Below are 22861 nucleotides of genomic sequence, written 5' to 3' on the forward strand. Positions count from 1 at the left end.
TGCCACCTCATCCTCCATATTTTCCTCGCATACCAGAGTCAGGCACTCCTGACACACCTACGCTCTGCCACTCTTCTTTACCTTTCTTGCACATCATTCCTCCCTCGCATCTGAATTGCACCAAATGACAGCTATTAGCATCAAATCCAGCATGAGAGGAGGCAGGAAAAAGGCAGTTTGCAAAAGGGAGCACAGGACATGGACACGTAAATATGGGAGGTGGTTGCATTTGGAATGCGTAGCGGATTATCATGCAGCATGCAAGCTTTTAACAGCCCATTGCCACTTTTTCTTCCTTCTCTCGTATCTGAAACAGATATGTATAAATTATGCCGAAGAATAGACACAATGAAGCGGCATCTGTCCAAAACAGTGAGCATGTAGGGTCATAAACTAGAAGCCATTAGCAGCGGCGTGTAAAATAAATCAGAATTAGATCATATGTTTCCCTCAGTCAAACTTTTGAGTGATGGATGCGGCACAGACACAAACACTAATCATGTCACCACTGGAGGGAAAAGAATACAAGGTTTTTATCGTTACCAAATCACAAAAGAAAATTTCACAAGGCGGTCCTGCCGCAAGTGATGCAATTCCAATTCCAATTGGGAAGTCAGGAAAACACACAGCCAACAGTAGCTACAAAAGTTGGCACAAGATTCTACCTGTTAGTTATCAAGTAGGATTCAAGTGCTGACTTGCCTCAAAGGTGGAACCCCCTTCCGCCTGAGTTATCAGTTACGCCACCGTAATCTCATTGTAGTAGAATTGCACTCTTAGTTCGCAAAAGACCAAAAAGCTTCCACCTTGGCTTACTGGAATCTATATCCATCGGTCTCATTCAGCACCTGCTAATCCCTAAGTCGGAACAAGTGGGGGGCTCAGTAACCTGGAGCTTTACTGGGCTAATGACTTCCCAGCTCATATTCAATCCAAAAATCTGGGCTAGATAGGGAAGCTGGTTCAGGGGTCAATAGACGCATGCAGTAAAACCATAAGAAATATTAACCACATTAAGAGTTGAAGGTTTAGAGTTCAGTTTTAGCATCCCTGTCCTCAAGACACGGACAGTACAAGGTGCACACACACACAGTGAGCCATTTCCACAGCTGGTAAATGAATACTTAAAGGGGCGGCCGGTGCAACTTAACCGACTGGACGAGGCAAAAGGACAGCAGTGCTGACCTTGGGCAAATGCGGTCGCCAGTCACGCGCAAACAGATGGAGAGGTATAACTCCTTAGACCAACAAAACCAATAATTTAGCTACAATGTGTCAGCTAACTAAGCGGCCAGTCGGACAGTATCAAGATTTGGAAAAGGAATCGTAACAGTATCTTAAGCAATGGAGGATGGAGGTCTTTCCTCATAAACCCACAGCCTAATCAATACTCGGGACACGTGAATGCTCCTCGAACCTTGAACACTGGAAGAAAAGAGGTTGAGGAACTGTCCGCTTACCTGGGGTTCCAGCAATCTCCACACTTAATGTGCATTCAATGGTTTTGCTCTCAAACGGTGATCCCTTGTGGTCACTGGAAGACAAAAAAAAGGAAGAGGTTTTACTCGTCGGTGATGCCAAGGCTTGAAAAAAGTGATCTAAGACATGGAAATGAGTCACAAAAATGCCTCAGATTCGACTTGTAGTCCATACTGTGCTCTTTTGCTGTCTCTTTCTGATCTCTTTCTGTGTCTTGTTTTTTATTGGAATTGTTTGCCTAGGAAAATGTGGAAAACTTCTCACACTTACTTTGGAGACTCTGGGGTCAAAGGAAGTGGCAAGGTGGTTGGTTTGGCTGCAGAACACAAAGGAGCATGGGTAATTATTGATCTAGTTCGAACACTGTTGGCAGAAGAGAACAGGTCCACATTCTGCGACAATTAATATCAAATTGGCTCATTAAGTGCACTACAAAAACACCCATCCCTTGTTAGAAGACTGTACTAGTGTTTTTAGTTCTATTTTTTTATTTTGATGACCCCATTTTTAAAAAAAAAATATGTTTTTATCAATTTACTCTCTTAGGATAGACTGTTGACTGTGTGAGGCAGGATGAGGTGATGGCGCGTGGGTCACAGGTGTCTTCATACAGACACGTTGGAATGGAATAAAAAGACAGACAGAGACGATGCCACAGACAAGACAATGACGGTGGGTGAGGCCCTCCACGGACAAGTCATCATCGCATGCACCAACAGCAGAGGAGGGGGAAATAAAGAAAGGAAGAAAGGAGAGTCAAGGAAGCTTGTGCAGTTGCCCGAGGCTTTGGCCGACTTGTGCTCCGGCTAAGGGAACGTGGCTTTAGTGGCTAAAGAGCAGCACCCGGGTTTTGAGGCTAAAATACTCAGCACACTCAGCTCAACCGGCCAACTGTATAAATGCAAGACATACAGTAGCAAGACAAGGCTCACCCCTTTTCCCACACCCTGTGTTTTGGTTTCACTCAATAGAAATCGGAGGTACAATGGTGTCAGTCGTGTTGATGCGCTCGGAATGAGTGTTAGCTTCGAATTAGAATAGCGGTTAGTCGTGACGTCAAACTTGGAAGTGGTTAGAGCAGGGGAGGGAGGAGAGGGAGCAGAGATAAGGCCAGTGGGGGGGGGATGCAGTCATGATTACCTAACAACAGGTGGTCGTCTGGGTGCTCGCTGAGTGCCTGCCTGTGGGGCTGCCCGTGCCCGTGTATGAAGCAGGCAGGGGTGGGCTCTGCAATGCTAGTATCTGGGAAGAGTGGGCTCGGCGGGCCCTGTGAGGGCGCCGCGGCGGGGCTGCCCGTGACATGGTCATCATCAAAGACACCATCAGGAGCAGCGTCATCATTATTATTAATATCATGGTCAACATCCTCCCCATAGCCTCCCTGGCTTGACCACCCCAGCTCTAGTCCAAAGCCCATGTCTCGCATGTGGGCCTTTGTCGATCGACTCTGCTGTCTACAATTGGCGCACTCTTCCTCCTTGGGTTTGATACGCTCCGAGCTCTTCCCCACTAATTTGCCGTGAGTGCCGGTTAAGGGAATGAGAAGGTGGTCTCGGTAGCGAGCAGGTCTCTGTTTGGTGGTGAGCAGCTGGCTAAGTAAGGGGTGCCCCGGCTTTGCGTCCCTTTTCTTAATAGTCACTGTGATGTGCCTACGTTGGGTGCGGTTGGCCCCACTACTCTTATTTCGAGTGGCGCCTACAGCCTCTCGGCAATGCTCACAGCTGTGACTCACCTCTCGGGGAGGGAGGGAATAAGAATGCATATACCTAATGAACCTAGCGGCGGCCAGGTGGCCCACATCACCTGGCGGCCTTCCTTCTTCGCTGGCTTTAGGGCGAGTGTGGCCGCAGCTGTAGGTTCTGTGGCCGACAGAGATAGAGGCCCCCTCCGACTCCTCAACCCCGTCATCCTTAGCGCAACGCTGCCACTTCCCAGCCCCACTACAATCGCCTGCAGCCCGGCTCTCACCTCGCTGGTGATGCTGCTGTGGCGGCGGTTGCGGCGGCTGCGGCGGCACGGCCGATTTCTTCTTGGAAGCGGTGGTGGACGAAGAACAAGTGGAGGACAGGGAGGAGAAGGAGGACGTGGATGATGAGGACGGCGAGGAGGAAGAGGAGGAGGCGCCGAGACCCAGGCTGCTCTTGTCCCTGCCGGGGGCGCCGCTCCAGCTGCCTTTGGCGTCGTTGGCTTTAGTGTGGAGCAGGATGTCATCGGTGGCTGTTAAGTACTTCAGCAGCTCTGTGCAAGGCCGCCTCAGAGGGCGGTTCTGTTGGCTGGAGACCCCTCTTGCTTTGCCATTCCAGGGACTCTCCATCTGTTCAAAAGGGGGCACGACATTTTCCCAAAACTGGAACTCAATTTAACCATATATCAATCAATCAAATTTATCCATTGACATGAATTGAAATGACTTTATTCCACTACATCCCCATAAGAAAACACAGTGAGCACTCAGAGTCCGTCGCCAAGCCGCCACACTCCCGCCGGACGAGCCGCCCGGACATAATCTCTGCGCAGTCTTTCTTTGGCGAGGGTTTTGTTCCAAAAACGTTATTCGCTGTACTGCGATGCTCTGTTACATGCACCAGCAAGAACCGATTGGCGTGCTGCATTTCCACATCAGTAGGAATGGAACTATGTCTCCCTATACTACAAAGCAGAGCGTTTAGAAGAAGAAAAAAAAAATTGGAAAAAAAATAAGCGAGAGCTCACCGCACGCTGCTGCAACCGCGACACTTTCCAGGGGTTCCAAAAAAGCCCAATCACTCGCACTTTTGACTTTCTTGAAAGCCAAATTAGCTGAGAGCTAATTTACAGCTAAGAAACACCAACAACTTGAATATGTGATGTTCAGAGTTTATGCTGTGTAGAGAAAGCATAACTGAGCGTTTCGCGTGGATGCCAAGAGTTTGAACTGAAACAACATTTGTTCTTAGAATCTTAATTGTGCCATTTTTTTTCCCTTCACTGAAGCAGGAGTTTATCTGAAGCTTGCCTGTATCTCAAATTTTGGCTGGCAAAAGAGAGCAAAACAAATAAAATAATAATAATAAATCGACCAAGCGATGGCTCATAACTAAAGAAATAACAAGTAAGTTAGGGCATTCACAAGTGAAGGTGCCGCCGGACTTATCGGTAGACACAAGGCTCGAAAGAACAACTCTGGTAGCTGGAGCACAGCGGCTGCTGAAGTGACTAGAAAGCGACGGCGGGTGTGAAGTCATCATCTTAATTGCGCAGCCCTCTGAGCGCTCTGTTTGCATGCCGGGGTCCTTCGGGACTTCTCGTTCGCCGCGCTCCGCAAACGCACGACTCAAAAGGCAGCGCATGAAAATGGAATCAGACACTGTGCAAACATGGCGCGTCGCGAATATGTGTCTGATCATTTCAAAGTAAGAGAAAATGTCTTGTAATATATGTTTGGACACAAAATGACAAGCCCGTATCGCGTAACTTCATCGTGAACTCATTCGTCGTCGAACATTACCCAATATTTGGAGCCCCATCAGTGTTATTCTTCTGACGGGTCCCCATATCAAGGCGGATAAGTGGCGGTGCTAATGAGAGTGTGGTGCCGGAGCAGCGCTTGCAAAGCCCAACAGCAATCAGCCTGTTTTCATCACGAGAAGCCCCCTACACCCCTGGGATAGCAGAGCGGTAGTCTAACAACATCTAAAGGCGGGGACCAAAACAAGAAAATTGCGAGCACGAGAGCAGAGCGAGGAAGATTGACTAACATAAAAATGAGGGCGCGTACCTTGACGACGGCAGGTGGTGGTCGGATGCGGTGGTTGCTGCTGGCTGCATGGTTCTGTGCCTTGCCACCTGTGTATTGATTATAGCTGAGCTGGGAGTTTGCGGGCGCCAGAAGGAGCTTCTTCAGCTGGACCCGAGCGGTGCAGAGGAGGAGGGGGGTGGTGGAGACGGTAGGGAAGGAGGGCAAAGTTAGCACGGATTATGCAAATGGCCATTTTCTTTCAATTGCCGCTGATTTTTAACCCGTCTGAGCAGATGGGGGCTGCTAAAAGCGGTGAAAAAAAAGTACGTGACAGGTTTGTCCACTCCAAGGGGACTGAACAAACACACTGTAAAGCTCATGAGGAAAGTTAAATGAAGTATAAATTCAACATTTTAGACCTAAAAGCCAAGAGAATTGCTCATAGCTTGTGTGTAAAAATAATCGCACAATGCTAAGAGGGCTGCCCTGCTGCCAAAAGAGACAACTTTGGCACAAGGAGCGCGGCGGCAGTGGTGTGGGGGAGCACGGATTAGCCGAGACCTACCGGGAATAGAGGAGATAAATTTCCCTTTGCCATGCCTTTCATTCAATGCCCACTCCATTTCAGGCCATAGTTGGCCCCACCGTGGTGCTCGTATTTGAATACAATTAGAATTTACGAGCCATGCAGATTGGAGTTACCTCCTTTGTTTGGGACAAGAGGCCATCTCTAAATACTACAACCCCAATTCCAATGAAGTTGGGATGTTGTGTTAAACATAAATAAAAACAGAATACAATGATTTGCAAATCATGTTCAACCTATGTTTAATTGAATACACTACAAAGACAAGATATTTAATGTTCAAACTGACAAACTTTATTGTTTTTAGCAAATAATCATGAACTTAGAATTTTATGGTTGCAACACGTTCGCAAAAAGCTGGGACAGGGTCATGTTTACCACTGTGTTACATGACCTTTTCTTTGAACAACATTCAATAAATGTTTGGGAACTGAGGACACTCTTTCCCATTCTTGCTTGATGTACAGCTCCAGCTGTTCAACAGTCCGGGGGTCTCCGTTGTCGCATTTTACGCTGCATAATGCGCCACACATTTTCAATGGGAGACAGGTCTGGACTGCAGGCAGGCCAGTCTAATACCCGCACTCTTTCACTACGAAGCCACGCTGTTGCACGTGTTACAACAGCCACGCTGTTGTAACACGTGCAGAATATGGTTTGGCATTATTTTGCTGAAATAAGCAGGGGCGTCCATTAAAAAGACGTTGCTTGGATGGCAGCATATATTTCTCCAAAACCTTTATGTACCTTTCAGCATTAATGGTGCCTTCGCAGATGTGTGAAGTTACCCATGCCATTGGCACTAACACAGCCCCATACCATCACAGATGCTGGCTTTTGAACTTTGCATCCATAACGTTTATCAGTTTATTTTTGAAAGGGGACAATGCAATTTCATAAAACACATTAAGTACATATGGTTAAAAAAGCCAGAAATAGCCAGAAGGCTAGTTTTCATCTGTAGTCCCCTGGCCATGATGTAAAAAAAGCAGTAGAATACATCTACATAACAGTCCGGATGGTTCGTTTCCTCTTTGGCCCGGAGGACACGACGACCACAATTTCCAAAAACAATTTGAAATGTGGACTCGTCGGACCACAGAACACTTTTCCACTTTGCATCAGTCCATCTTTGATAAGCTCGGGCCCAGAGAAGCAGGCGACGTTTCTGGGTGTTGATAAATGGCTTTTTCTTTGCATAGTAGAGTTTCAAGTTGCACTTATAGATGTAGCGCCGTACTGCATTTACTGACATTGGTTTTCTGAAGTGTTCCTGAGACCATGTGGTGATATTTTTTACACATTGATGTTGGTTTTTGATGCAGTGAGGGATCGAAGGTCACGGGCATTCAATGTTGGTTTTCGGCCTTGCCGCTTACATGCAGTGATGTCTCCAGATTCTCTGAACCTTCTGATGAGATTATGGACCGTCGATGATGAAATCCCTAAATTCCTTGCAATTGTACGTTGAGGAACATTGTTCTGAAACTGTTTGACTATTTTCTCACGCACTTGTTCACAAAGAGGTGAACAATCTTTGCTTGTGAATGACTGAGCAATTCAGGGAAGCTCCTTTTCTACCCAATCATGGCACCCACCTGTTCCCAATTAGCCTGTTCACCTGTGGGATGTTCCAAAGAGGTGCTTGATGAGCATTCCTCAACCTTTTCAGTCTTTTTTGCCACCTGTCCCAGCTTTTTTTTGGAACGTGTTGCAGCCATAAAACTATAAATTAATGATTATTTGCTAAAATCAGTCTGAACATTAAATATCTTGTCTTTGTAGTGTATTCAATCAAATATAGGTTTAACATGATTTGAAAATCATTGTATTCTGCTTTTATTTATGTTTAACACAATGTTCCAACTTCATTGGAATTGGGGTTTTAGTAGTAATGTCAGATGAAAGCACTAACAGAGGACAGGAAACAGTCAGTTGTTGTGCACATCCACAACCCAGTAGCGACTGACTGACATCAAGCCGAGGAGTCACATTTGTGATCCAGAGCCAGCACTTGGTACAGTGGTTCCATACGAATGCTTTTAAAATGACAGAAGACAAGACAAGACAAATGGAGAAGGCTTTACCAGGGAAGGCTCCTCGGGCTCTGGGGTGCGAGGCGAGCCGTCGGGGGAGGACGGACAGCTCTGGTCACTGGCATTGGTCACGTCCCCATCTGCCAGAGCCTCAAACGAAGGCAGACCGTCCTCATCCACTGGGATGCTATCCAAGGTCTCTGTAAGCACTGCCAGCAAGTTGGCCTCATTTTCTTCATCTATCTTCTTAGGCGGGAAATGAAATAATAAAGCAAAAAAAAAAAAAAAACCAGAAGACAGACAGAAACACAGAGAGAAGGGGAAAAATAGGACATTTTAGTCTGGAAGTTGTAAATCTTTTCCTCCCAGGAAAGTAAGAGTGGTGGGTGGTTGCATGCACACTTTTATTGTTAATACTGTTTGGTTTTTTTTCTCCAGGAGCTGGCTCTATTCTGGCAAACAAAATTCTCTCCCCCTTGCAAAGTGAGTCAAGCCTGTCACTCATATTTTAAACACGCAGCTTTACTGGACCAAAATAAAATCGTCTCAGAGAAAGCCATTACACCAAGGCTGACAAGTAGCAAGTATCGAGGGGGAGACGCAAATGTTTGGGGTGGCGATGGAGGGGTTTGTGGGCAAACAATGACTGCGAGTTCAATCTCAAAAAATATGTTTGCCACCAATCCCCAGATGTGGAGAATTACTGTCCACTTATGCAAAAATAAACATGCTATATTTAGAAAAAATTGACAGGACAGTGGATGCTAATGACAGGTTTCAAGTTTCCGTCAAGAAAATAAGCTTTCTTTTAAAAAAATAAAAATAAAAAATTTGTATTATCTCCTGTAATGACTTATTCCATACTAAAATATATATTAAATAACCATGATTCACTATGACCAACGAAACTTGTTTGCTTTTTGAAAAAATAAGTCGTACTTGTTAACAGGATGACAAGCAAACGTTGTTCCGACAAAATCAAAGTGCTGCTTGCTTGCAAACAACTATTCACTGGGTGTTTTTTGGACGTGGATAAATAAGTGTTATTTTGCTTCCCTTGACAAAATGTCACCGGCCGCCACTGGTTATTTTCATGTCCCACGCCCCCGCTACAATTTTCATTTACAGATGACACAGATGTCTTAGATGTTCGGTTAGCTCGCTAACAGTGAGGAAAATGTTAATCGGATGCTCAGTGATTCGATCGTTTCCCTAACAACATGAGCACTCTGTCATTATTAGAAAATGATGAAGGGGACATATTTCAACGAGATAACACTATGTAGACTGGGGGCATGCCACACTGGCAAGCAAAACGCCTCGCAGGAAATTGCTCTGTATGAGGTGTCATGCTGTTTAATTACTTGTAAGGAGCTTTAAATCCACCACATTGGAACGGTGTGCAACCCTTTTTTTCCCCCCAGCTTCAAACGTTATTACCTGGCGACGAAGTATGTTGAGGGGAGGGGTGGGGGGGCGGGGGGGGTGGGGGTCATACCTTAGCCCAAACTCATGTGAGAGATCAAAAGTAGGATTATAAACGCCTGTCATCTTTAATGAGCCATCCGTTTAGCTCTGACGTCCTCCTACAAGAAGCCAAGCGATGTACAGAAAATATTCCGGAAGCCAGAACACTCTTGTTTAAGAATTCCAGTGGGCTTAAGAATGATCCAATCCCTTGTCCACACAGTGAGAAACAGTATTCACATGTTGACTGACCATTTTGGGAACGACGAGTCCAATAACCGACCAATTACTGGCTCTCTTTGTATATTGACCGACCAATGTTTGCATGAAGGAGTCCAGGGATTGACCGGATCGCTGGTTTTCTCTGTAACGGTTGGCTGATATTTCACTAAGGGCCATAAGGGTACTGGTATGATCCCAATGTGTCAAAGTCAAGAATGCAGGGTGGTACCACACCAGTGGCAACCTCCCAAAAATGTAATTTTAAGAGAATCAAGGTAGCTTCCTAAAAGTGCTCGGACTGAGCTGCGGAGAGGATCGGGGGCAGAAGGAACAAAGAAAGGGAAAAAATAAATAAATAAACGTCTCGGTGGAAACACTTTTTCGCCCATCCCGCTTAATGGACCTCGCCGAATTAAAGAGATCTTAACAATCGCGGGCTAATTGTGGGATCACAATATATTAACCCCGCTGCAATTCTACAGGGTGTCATTCTGTGGCCGTTTTATTGCAAATGCTTCAATTAGCCATAAAACATGCTGGCAAGTGCTTGGCAGAGCTTCCCCTCCCGCCTCCTCTGCCCCACGTCAGTGCAAAGAAAGCCGCTTGTTCATTATTAGGTGAGGTCCTTTTGTTATCAGGTAGGGCTCTCTTTGAGATTGTCCTTGCCATTAACTATTTTATTGAGTTCCAGACCAAGGCATTGTGTTCCAAGAGATACTATTCACCAGGCTGATAACAGAAGGTGGAAAAGTGAAAGGAGCTGCTTTAAACAAACACTTCGAACTCTGGGCCAAATAGTCAAATTAAATCTGCTAATTGCTTCTTGAGCGTTGCAAAGGCTAACAAAAAAATAAATAATCCAAACATATCAAAACAGTTTTTTGGGGGAAAGGAGACAATAGATCAAAAGGGAACGAGCACAAGATTAAGTTCCACCGAATGTGGGAAGACGAAACATCTGCGATGAAATGGGTCATCTGCAGTTAAAGTTTCATTCGTCTTGCTTTGCACCGTGACATCTTAATTGCGTTGCTTCATCTAAATCTTTCCTGGGTGGTCACGTTTGATCAGATTTCAGATGAATCGTGTCGGCTTTCAACTTTGGGCTAAGATAAACAAATCATGACACTCTGGCAAAACTCTAGGAGGACTAAATCAAGGTGAGTCAGGGGCTGGACGCACATATGGTCATGATGGTGGAAGGTGGCAGGAAAGGGTAAGGGCACAGCGAGAGACGGCTCGGAGCGTCCCGCCAAAGACCTCTGCTTATTTAGCATGAACTCACCGAAATAGAGAGAAGGCGATTACGGCCTGTGTGGAGCCATGCGACCGTACGTAAGAGTTCCCTCCGTTGTGCGCCTGACAGACTTCCAAACCATAAAACTAAATGTTAAACCTTCAATCTGTCCCGGCACTGCAATTAGCTTTAATAAATAGCAGCCAACTGGCTCTTGTTATCATCAGAAGCTACTCCCAATCCAATCATTTTATGTGGTGGTGGCGCTACCGTGACTTTGTAATAATCCATTAGTCCTGCTCGGAATTCACCACTCGGCGTCTCCTTGTTAAAGCATACGAACTATGCGGATGAATTGACATTAGGCGGCATTGCAGGAGTGCGCTGGCTATTTATATGCCAGATGTCTGTCTCCGCTTTAGGAGGCCGTGCGAGTAATACATCAGAGAGGAAATGGTTTGACCCGTCAATGAAGATGTGCGTGTGTGCGTGTGTGTGTGTGTGTGTGTGTGTGTGTGTGTGTGTGTGTGTGTGTGTGGAGAAAGATATCTCTCCCGGGAACCATTCGACACTGTTAGAACACTATCAGATGAGCTGATAGGGCAAAAGAAGGGAAAAGAGAAAGTGAGAAGAGACAATATATATATATATATATATATATATTATTAAACTGTATATACTGTACATGTACAGGATATGCATGCGACCAGATTCAATTGCGACGCCTACCCTTGGGATGTGAGCAGGAATGTTCTTTCTTCTTCCTGTTGTGTGCAGTCTCACCTTGTTCCGCTAAAACCTGTATCGCTCACCTAGATCTTTTTTTGTACATCACAAGGAACAGGACCCGGCGATGAGCACTAGACTAGAGTCTGTTACTTTACTGCAAATATGCTATCGTAACGTCTGCTGAAAATGAATGAGCCCCATTATGTGATGCCCACACAATAAGGTCTGTAATTCGGTATATGCGCAATTTACTTTCACATTCGGCGAAAGGGCTAACCCTAACGTCTGCAATGTCTTTTTGTCAAATGTCAATGTCGACCACAAAAATTGGTTGACGCAAAAATGTCTGGCTCGAGGCAATTAAAAGTATTAATAAAAGCATATTTGCACCGCACGGAACCAATTTGCGCCTGCCGGAACCATTTGGCTAATGTCCATGCTCGGACATTTGTTGCAGACGGACGCACTGTTGTGCCGTTGGGAAAGCATTGCCAGAAACCACAGAGGAGCGTCTGTAAGTGATTTTTAAGACACTATTAGATGTGTAATGTACCTATAACGTGATATATGATGAGCACTAGCGCGCTAATGCTAATCGCGAATGCTCCCCCGTTTAGCGAAGGCTGATTTTGTTGTTTCTACTTTTGTGTTTATGCCACACAATCAGTACCAACATATGCGGTTTCAGGATAGAAGTCCAGAAGTCCAAATGAGAATAAAATGCATGTTAGTAGTAAAAAAAAACAAAATAATAAGAATAATAAAAAATAAAATATTGCGGGGGTCAATTTTGTTTTTTGGAGTGGGGGGTGGCAATTACTCAAGTACTTGATGAAATATCTATGGAATAATCTGTTCGAAAAAGATTCGATATTGACAGCCCTAAAATAAATTATGTACGTGCATTTAACTTTTGTCCGAAGACACCATCCATAAAGAGAACATTGCAGCAAGTTTGGCTTCAAACAGTCGCATAATCGAAATGTATCCCTGCTCATTAGCATAGCACTCATAGGCAGTCAGCTATTCCCGTTGTCCAGGTTTGGTCACGTGATGTTCCGAATTGCCACATTTTTTTTTTTAATTTAAGTTTTTTTTTATTTGACAAAACTATGGCCTGACGAAATGTTGCCCCTCCTCTCAGTTCAACATAGCTCCTCGGCACCAAGATTGTGACCAGATGGTGTTAAACCTTTTTTTTTGTTTGTTTTTTAAGTGCGTCTCAGCAAATTTGCGAGTGCCGAATCGCGAATATATGCGGGGGTTCGCTGTTTTTAACAGAGGACACCACCTTCACGCTTACACAGCTGCACGCTGTGTGTGTGTGTGTGTGTGTGTGTGTGTGTATGAGACCTTCAGGGCCTCGCCAAGCCCATCGATAGTGTTTTGTCGCAGTTACGGCGTCCTCGGAAGGACGCCAATGTGCTGTATCAAACAAAATTGTGCACATCGTTGTCACAATCCGCATCGTGGTACGCACAGGAAGCCAGGTGCTGCATGTGTGTGCGTGCGTGTTGGCAAGATCGCAGATGTATGGTAATTGAAATGGCAGAATCTTTTGGGAGGAAATGCAGTCAATTTGACGCGGCGGCGAAAGAAGGTCACCGTATTCAATTTGTGCTGAATGGCGGTGTGACAGGGAAACACCTGAAAGCACACGATCTTATCAAGGCCTCACAGGCGCCGCCACTTACCCACTGGCTAAAAGCTATTTGCTGATTACCAAATAAACGCATTATCTTTTACCTTGACTTCTGTGTGTGTGTGTGTGTGTGTGTGTGTGTGTGTGTGAGCGCCTGGAAGCAGGTAGAGGCGGAGTCTCTTATCCCGGTCGTGACTTTGCAAGCGCGCTATCTCCGCTGTCTCCAACAGCCCCACCCCCACCCCCGCCCGCCCGCACTAGCTCCCCGCCCCACGATTGTCACGTACTTTCATGTGCCATATGGGCTCGTCAAAGAGAGAGGACTTCACAAGGCTTTGGCGTCGTCTTTAAGTAAGGAGAACAAAGCTGGTACAAGGTTCATCTTTGTCGAACATCAATGCCAAACATATGGACGCTATCATTCTGGGTTGTGTTTGATGGGGCTCTTCCACGCCAAACTCATCCAACCACACATTAACCCTCCCCCAGTAGGTTTGTTGCGTTGGCCAACTTGACCTGCTGCTGCAGCAAAAAAAGCTACTTCACAAGAATCAGACGATGTTTTATCCTATTTTTTTCCCTACATTTTAAACAGAAAGTCTAATATATCACACTTGGGAGGTTCCAAAACTTGTGTCCAGGTGTAGACTTGCCCTTTTCAATGGTTATGTTTCAAATGTGAGCCAAATGCACAGCGATCGATTGTCGTTGACCACCGGATGATTTTCAATCCCTTCCGGATCCGCCTTGTACAACGCAGCCTGCAGCCAAGTCTGGCTCTGCCTTTTCCATAATACTTACTTTAAACGCTCCCATGCAAAGCAACAAATGCAACAAACCAGCCAACGGTTTACATATCTGGCTCGTTTCAGTTCGTAATGGTAGCTTAGTCTACGTCAACAACATGACAATGGTTGGACACAAGGTAAGTCAATAAACATCCTGATGGGCGATTTCCCACCTTGATTGAATCAAAGCAAATATTGCATGTTTATGTGTCACAGGCGTTATCATTCCCAAATGTAATGGGAGAATCTCGGGAGTAGGAAAGCATTCCATGTATCCAGACCAGTGTTAAATAACACACGGCGTGTTATCGCGTGGCATCATGGCAACATGTTGCTGTGTGTGTATGTGTGTGTGAGTGAGAGACTGGGGGAGGGTTGGATTATTGGCTTAGTGTTTTGGCCAGGTTAACGTGAAACAGCCCTGAAAGGCTCTTAGCCGAGATTACCCCATTGGCTAAAAATAGCCGTCAGGGCCTGATGCACGCCGGCTCCAAAAGACCACTATCAGATGCGCGCGTGCTACGTTTCAATTACACACCTGTAGACACCGGTGGCAGTGACAGGGATCAGCTGGGCAGGCTCACCAAACTGTGCTGCAATCAGCAGCAGCGGGAGCAGCATCTTCCCATTGGGACTGAGGGATGGGTGTGGAGGAGAGATAGTGCAAGACCAAAAGGATACTCCCTTCCCTTGCTCTTTTTCCCCAAACATTCCCGGAAGGGACTTATTGTTTGGGATCCCACCGCCTTCCCCCTGTCTACCGCTTCGTCTTTCCAGAAGAAACAAATCCTCCGCCTCGGGAGCCAAAGGAGGCGGGGAGTTTTGCGGCGGCGGAATGACGCCCGAGCGTGCGTCTGCTCGGCCGATCGCTTCGAGCCCCGACGTGATAACAGCCGAGATGAGGAAGGGGCGGTGCATTCTGGTGACTATGGTAATTCGTACACCCCTTTTGCTGGAGCGCTGAACCGGTGTGGGCGGTGTATTCTCAAATGTCAGCATAAATTTGCAAAATCAAAGGGCTCAGCAGGGTACAAGCAGGAACAATAAGAGTCTGCGCCGTATGTGTGTGTTTCTGCTAACAAGTGTGTGAGCTACTCTATTGCTGATTTTTCAAACCTGATCAATCCAATCCTTGTTCACCTGAAACCTCAGGAGCTGCAATTATGTTGCAGAGTCAGTTTGACAAGGGCAAGTTCCAAAAGTGGCAAAAATGATCTGAATAAACATTGATTGATTACATTTATTAAGCCAAGCAGGACTATTTTTTTCAATATTGTATTCCATTCACTTTAAAAGGTGTCAGTTTGAACGGGTCATGTTTAAATACCCAAAAGGGGCAGAAACAAACAAAAAAATCTGAAACATATTAAACCAAGCAAAAGATTTGCATACCTTGAAAATGACTTTTGATTATTATATTTGTATGGAATTCTTTTGTCTTGAAAATGGGTCAATTGGACCTCCAACATAACAGAAGGCTTGGACGGAGATTTGGGCCCAATGGAGCTACGCAAAGGCCGTCAGACCGCATGAGCGACAGAGCTCGGCGACGCGTGATCGCATGCTTGCAGAATGTCCATGCACACTATCTTCGTAAGGCTCTAAAGCCTTGGCATTTGATTTTACTAGCTGCAAAGCCCACAACCTTTTACTTGCAATCCTTGGGCTTTGATTCAGGTTGGCACCAGCCCAAACCTTCTCCTTCTCTACCCATCTGTCCTCATGTCGTTCTGGCCCAGTGTGGACAAATATGCCGGGACACTTGACGATGACACGAAGAGGCGGGGGCACCGACCACCAAGCAACAAAAATCCTGTGCGACTCACTCGAAAAATTGCATGTGAAATATTTTTGCTGTAACAGAAGTATAGATCAACAGAATTGCTCGGATTCTCGTGTTCATGTTCATTAGTTACTTGTTTCTGTCACAGTTCGTAGGGTTCAATCAGAGCTGCCCCGTAGGCCAATGAAAACAGGAGTGGAAAGAATCAGAGAGACTTTTTGCCATTTCCAGAACTTACATAATCAAACATACGCTGGGTCAGATTGACCCAAGAACATTATTGCTGCTCCTGAGAAATTAATGTAACAGGACTTTCAGGTGTAATAGAATCACTACTCTGTATGGAATATAAATCCATACCATGTAGTGCACACTGCTGTCAGAATTTCCCCACGTTGACAACCCCCATGGACAGCTCAGCTGTGGTGTGTCTTATGGTCTTCCAAAACATACTCATTCAGCAATGCTTTTGTGGCGATCGCTTGGGGCACTGGACCCAGACATAACTAATAATCCTCAATCCATTCATTGATTAAGTGGTATCCGAGAACTATCCAGATACTGGCCGGCCACCCTCTCCCCTCCCCCGCATTGACTGCCACCCATGTAATCCTAGCAGGGCTCTGGCCAGTTCAAAAGACATGAGGTCAACACATCCATGCTGTTATCTTTGGCAGTACATCAGGAAAGTATTGGAGCTAGCGCCCCCTTAACAACTGCGCCCCGAAATAGAGCGCAGACGTTCCCAGTCAGCCCGGTTCGAAGAGGTGTCGAACACAAGCGGAGAAAGTCATGGTTGGGTGTGTAGATGGGGGAACGAGGGGGGCGTGGCTTATCATATTGCACATTTCGCATCAGGAACAGTGGGGAATGGAGCAAAAGGCCAGCCAGGGGACACCTCGTGATCCCACGTTGCTGCCCCGTATACAGTTCAAACACACTCAGGGCATGTAGTTAACTAGTTCCGCGGCCACGCAAACGCGCCGGTCTCAAATGAGTCATCAACTCTTGGCCAGTCCGACACCAGAATATTTCTGCAATCTGAAATAAACCTTTTCAGGGTACTTCTGGATGGTAGAACGTCAGCGACTACCGCTGACCTGAACTGAAACGATGACAAAAACTTGTGTTAGAGGTTGCATCGCCAGACATTCCCCAAAAGGTTAAGTTTAGTTTTTTTGGTTTTGATTTTCGAAGATTACACGAGCAGGACCTGTGGGTGAGGAGGATAAACCAAGTGGATGTCTTAAATAGTTGTAGAGAGAAAATCGCAAGACGTAGAAGCCACTTTCTAAAGGTACGAACTGGGAACCAAACCATCATCAGGTTCATGCAAGGCATTAGCAAAACATCACGGCTAGCCTGTTACAGCACGCTATCCATTTTAGCATCAAAAGAGCTCGTCTATGCCATAATTCCGAGCAACAGAAAAGTCAGTTCATTTGCCAGTCCCTCAATAATCACGTTAACCACGTCTGAAATTCAACCACGTCTATATTGAATAAACTTTCAAGACTGCAGTCTGTCTCCCTTGAAAGCAATTTCCCTTGCGCATCATCTTCTGTTCTCCTGACACTTCACACTTTCAAACAACGGGAGTAGAGAAGGCCAAAATCCTCATTCAACCCATTTCCGCCGTATTGTCAATGGCTCTGCCTTGGTGAGATGACGTAATTGTTTGTTTACTAGCACCCGGAAGGATGTGTGACGTCATGGTGAAAAAGTCTATTGGAACGCCTTCAAAAGCGACGGCCCCAACCTGAAAGTGGTTCCAAGATGACAATCAGGATTTTATTATGATGATGCTCCAGCAGGCTAATTAGGAAATACATCAGCAGCCCCCCCGCCCTTCGAGCACTCCTCCGACACTCTAATCCTTGCCAAGAGGCAAACTTTCCCCTGTCAGATTAAAAGGGATTAGCCGGGTCCTGCAACATGAAGAACTGGCCACTTCATATGGTGACTTCAAAGTTTCCGAAGATGGGAGGGGCAGCAGGGGTTACAAACTATACCCCCTCGCACCCCTTACCCATGCTTCTTCACAGCTTAGATTTGCAGAGCAGGCACTCAGCGTGACACAATAGCTGCCGGCGTGCGCGGCAAGGGCTCCAAAACATCGGCACGAGTGTACAATATTCATGCCGAGCACGTGCGCCCAAATCGCAGGGACACGTGCGCAGGCCAGATGTTTCACCATAAAAGGGGGATACAGTGTAAAAGCCCATTTCTGTACCATCACGGCACGCATTTGGACTCCATGGGAGCTGGATACGTCGGAACCCAAAAGGCATAGGTACAACACTTAAAAGTTAGATGCTAGTAAAGGTCTTGACAAACCACTGGACACTGCACATGCATCCTTCCATCCATTTTCTGAGCCGCTTCTCCTCACTAGGGTCGCGGGCGCGCTGGAGCCTATCCCAGCTATCATAGGGCAGGAGGCGGGGTACACCCTGAACTGGTTGCCAGCCAATCGCAGGGGACATAGAAACAAACAACCATTCGCACTCACAGTCACACCTATGGGCAATTTAGAGTTGTCAATTAACCTAGCATGTTTTTGGGATGTGGGAGGAAACCGGAGTGCCCGGAGAAAACCCACGCAGGCACGGGGAGAACATGCAAACTCCATATAGGTGGGGCCGGGGATTGAACCCCGGTCCTCAGAACTGAGGCAGACGCTCTAACCAGTCGAGGACCGTGCCGCACTGAAGATACATTAAGGGACTATTTTTATGTCTATTTTTATATCTCAAGACAAAATTGATATTAGTATCTCCAACTACGAGAGGGGTAGGGTTAACATAACCCCCTAACCTAACCCTCACTATTAGAGGGTTAGGTTAAGGGTTTAGGTTAACCCTAACCCTTACCCCCCAGTAATATCTCCAACTACCGGAGACAAATGTTTTAACATACTGGGCAAAAAAGATGATTCTGATATAGAATATAGGACTAGGACTAGTTTTCTTTAGAGCCACAAAAATGTTTCACCTTCCTGGTATGCTCGTTTCTAAGGAGGAGCAATAATGTTCCTGGGTCAGTTTGACCTGAGATATGTTTTATCATCCAAAAGTGTCCCAATAATTGTTGTATTTTATTTTTTTAAACTCCATATCTAACCACTTGGGGTATACATTGAAAAGTTGGGGTCATTATGAAATGTCCTTAAATTTTTGAAGGAAATCATGAGGTACTTTTTCAATTATGATAACATTAAATAAATGAGAAATACCGCCAAGACGTTAAATGTGGTAATTATTGTTTTTAAATGGACTTCTGAATGATTTTGTCTCCGGGGTGTCAAACTGAGTTTTGTCGAAGCCCACACTGCAGTTATAGTTTCACTTATGACTGTGAAACCATATAAATTTGTAATTGCCTCATCATATAATTAGATACATTATACAAAACAAAATTAATGGAGAACTAATTTTGAAATACAAAGTCAAACAAAAATGTGTTCAAGTATTGTTCAATTTATTGTAAAAAGTGGTTTGGTCATTTTAAAAAAATGCTTGCATTCTCTCAACATTATTAAAAGCGAGGACAATTTGCAGTTTGGGAACAGATTTTAACAAGAAACATTAAGTAGAAGCACATGATTTGCTTTCGCGGGCCACATAAAATGATGTGGCGACCCGTATTTGGCCCCCCCGGCCTTGAGTTTGACACCCCATACCCCATTGTGGTGTATGTTAATGACACTTGACAAAGAAATATCTGCTATTTTTATTGTATGTATCCTAATCTTAAACTGGGTCAGTTTGACTCGCAACGTGACAGCAGTTTTAAAAGCTATTAAGCGTAGCTGGACTTCCATTGTTGTTTAAAGTAACACTTGTTGGTATTTTTAACCATCCTCTGCAAGCCATATCGCTCTGCTTGGGGGCAGACAGTCACGCCAGCCACCACTTAGACTCCATTTGTGTGAGTGTGTGTGTGTGTGTGTGTCTGTGTGTAGAGGTGAGGCACACACGAAGGCACTGACACAGTTCTTGGCGCTCGTCGGCGAAGTTGAACATGGAAAGAATTTCTCCTGTTATCAAGTGTTGCCCGCCGGACCACCGAGCGCACGCGCGGCAGCTGAAAACGTGAGCATGCGACGCCATTTTCCCGCCCTCTGGGCGGCCAATCCCGGCCGGCGCCTGTCTATCTCCGGCACTGATAAGGGCTCCTAATGAAGACTGTGAAGACGGACGGCTTTATAGCCCGGACCGGATCATCGACCTCGTTGGAAGCCTCACTGGGCGACAACAGAAAAATGGAACACCGGAAGAGCGATAGGGGGGAAAGATTAAAGTTTTACAAGCCTTTTGAGAAACCTCTCTTTATGACGTGTCCAGAGTTTGCTTTCAGATGTGAGCCGCATTAGTAAGTCCAAGCTGAAATAAACACTTTTGATAAGGAGGCCCCACCACTGTCAGGCCCCAAATAAGGGGACAAAGGTCCTCGGCTGGGCTTATCAAGCTTCACGTTATCTCCCGTGCCAGCGCTGGTTTTTCAGCACCCGACATCATTCTCACAAAAAGAAAAAGATGCTGCCTACCTCGAAAAGATTGGACACCTCGTTGCCATACTGCGCGGAGATGATCTCCGATTGGTCGCTGTACCACTTGAGGCCGCCCAGGAAGCCGTCGGCGTCGAGGTCGCTGACGTCTAGCTCGGAGAGGTCGAGTTCGGGAAGGTCTGGGCAGAGGGGCTGGTCTTCGCCAACCAAGGCAGCACACTGTAAGGGGGGCAGGGGGGCGGGGCACCAATAAGGACGATCAATGCCACATGTACAGAGCAGACGCGTCGCGTGGGTTGTCGTAGGATCCCCCGGCCCGCAAACTGAGATTGGCGCTCACGCCCGCTGACATTTTATGTAATGTGGACGACTTGTCGTGGGACTTTACGGAGCAGCTGCCTGGACCCCCACCGCTCAACTGTAACAGGACGGAGGCCCGGGGAGTGGGGGTGGGGGGGGGGGGGGGTTTGGGGGGCAGCGATGGGGTCGAACGAGGCTCTGGGTGTTGTGAAAACAAACAGAAAGCCAGCGAGCGAGAGAGAGAGAGCCAAAGAGCAAGATGGGAAGGGGTTGGGCTAATTTGCATGCCTCAGCTGATTTTTTTTTTTTTTTTTTTTTGCAGGGTCAATGTGAATGGAACTGCAGGAGGGCTCCTATGATGCACCTCTGCTAAGGATGGGCAACCCACATATGCCATTGCGACATTTGTTGTTGTTAACTTTAGTAGACACATTTACAGCGAAATAGTGGCGCAAACTTCGGGCCGCCCAAGTCGGGTAAGGTGGAGGTGTTTCGGCCTCTCCTGAGCCGGAGGGACGTGAAGTTCGGCTGAGGGTGAAAATTTAAATAAATCAATACATAAAATAAAGCGAGGAGACGCGTTACTTGTGCCGAGGAGGAAAAGCGAGGAGCACCGCCTAGACACCGGTGTCGCAGTTCATCTGTTCACCCCAACCCGAACACACAATGACTTCAAGACTTGTGACGAGACAGCTGGGTTGTGTTGCACACGCAAAGGAGGGTGGGGAGGGGCGGGGGTGCTTGTGCCTGTGAGGTGATCCAGTCTGACAAGGCACGGCAGCCAAAGACTGCAAACCAGAGGCTCGCCGTTTACAGGCTGCCCAATTATCTGATGGACTTCCCGGGTGCAAAGTGGCCGAACGAGCGCCTATACACAGACAGGCAATCGGTGATTTACGCGCATATCGGAGCTGAGCGGAGGGGCATTGCAAAGGAGCTCCCGGTGCAAATATTTATTGCTTGTGCGCATTTTGTTTTGGGTGGGGGGGGGGGGCAGAATCACGGAAGCACTGCGGCGAACTCGCCACAACCAAGGGAAACAATCCGCAGAGCCTCACTGCGCAGCACGGTGGAGATCGTGAAAGTGCCGGCAGGTGCAAGGAAACAAAAATAGAATTGTGCACTGATGTGCTCATTTGGCCGATTTAAGATCGAATGCCACCCCCACCCATTTTCGCGTGCGCAAACTTTGCTCCCTTGCAAAATAACACGCACGGACGCTGATCAGCAAGGGACTCCGTGCGTAAAGCCTGGGAATTTTTTTTTTTTTTTTTTTTTCCAAAACACACACACACACACAAATTTTGACGCCGAGAAAGCCTCTCCGGTACCGGAACGCACCACGGCAGCGATACATCCGCTAGAAAGAGTGAAAGGGGTCCCCTTTTTGTGCGAAAACTACACCAGGAACCGAGATGGAAAAGGGGGAGAAAAAAAAAAAAAAACATTCCGCTTGTTTAACAGTTGCCATATAGTCCCGCGTTGTTGCATCCTCGACTGGGTCCAGATTACGCGTTACGCATCGGGAAGAGAGGACTCAGCAGCCACTAAAAGCTCCGTCGGTCCAGGAAATAACATAGCAGCACTCCACAAGGAAACAACGAATCATTTTTTTTTTGTTTTTTGTTTTTTGCATGGGCTCACCTCTAATTCTCTCCACACCGAGTCCTGGTTACACCTGTCCCACGCCATCCAGCCACCGAATGACGGCTCCGTAAAAAAATAAACCCCCCAAAATAATTGTTTAAAAAAAAAGCGTCGGGAAAGGGGCTGAAATGCAACACAAAAAAAGGGGGGGGAGAAGAAATCAAGTAAAAAAAGAAATCCACGCACGCTTCCCACTCGCTGGCACACAGGCAACTGCTGCCCCTCGCCGAGAATGAACCGAGGGCACCTGTCTTACAACTGCTTTCCATCACATGACAAAGCTATTAAAAGTAGGCAGGGGAGTGACTCCGCGTCCACGCTACTCACCAGTGACGCGCGCGGCGGAGGCGTGGTCTGCCTGCACACGTAGTAAAAAAAAATAAAAAAATAAATAAATAAAATTTAGTAAAATAAAAAGCCTGTGTCCGTGCACTGCAAAAAATATATATAACTATCTACCCAGAGCCATACAAACAATCATCCTGCTTCTTTTCTCCTGCTTCACTTGCAACATTTCCAACCATTCCTACTGGCTCGAGTCCACAAATAGATCCAAACGCATAAGGCTGTATAACAACAAGTCGATTCGAGCATTAACTGCAGAGAGCAAAAAAAAGTCTCCGCAGAGGCCAGCCCAAGCAGAAATTAAGGCGAAACTACCAAATGAACATTTCATAACTTCTTCTTTTCCTTTGGGCTTGTCCCTTTAGGGGTCGC

At 46.4% G+C, this 22861-nt stretch overlaps 1 protein-coding gene across 3 annotated transcripts in view; it reads right to left on the bottom strand.

Moving 5' to 3' along the window:
• ppargc1a (peroxisome proliferator-activated receptor gamma, coactivator 1 alpha) overlaps window positions 1-22411 on the bottom strand; it is a 34642-nt gene extending 12231 nt beyond the window's left edge. The window contains exons 1-7 of one of the 3 annotated variants that reach the window (XM_061669510.1): window positions 22142-22411; window positions 20237-20416; window positions 7871-8062; window positions 5237-5362; window positions 3448-3793; window positions 1750-1795; window positions 1461-1534 (exon numbers count right to left, since the gene is read on the bottom strand). In XM_061669510.1, the coding sequence (XP_061525494.1) occupies window positions 1461-1534; window positions 1750-1795; window positions 3448-3793; window positions 5237-5362; window positions 7871-8062; window positions 20237-20416; window positions 22142-22189 (1012 nt within the window). In that variant the 5' untranslated portion in view covers window positions 22190-22411. Of the gene's footprint in view, window positions 1-1460; window positions 1535-1749; window positions 1796-2619; window positions 3794-5236; window positions 5363-7870; window positions 8066-20236; window positions 20417-22141 lie in introns of all 3 variants that reach the window. The other 2 variants (XM_061669509.1, XM_061669508.1) reach the window with 2 other exon arrangements.
• Window positions 22412-22861: the final 450 nt, after the last annotated feature.

Source organism: Phycodurus eques, chromosome 23 (genome assembly GCF_024500275.1).
Source record: "Phycodurus eques isolate BA_2022a chromosome 23, UOR_Pequ_1.1, whole genome shotgun sequence".
NCBI lineage: Eukaryota > Metazoa > Chordata > Actinopteri > Syngnathiformes > Syngnathidae > Phycodurus > Phycodurus eques.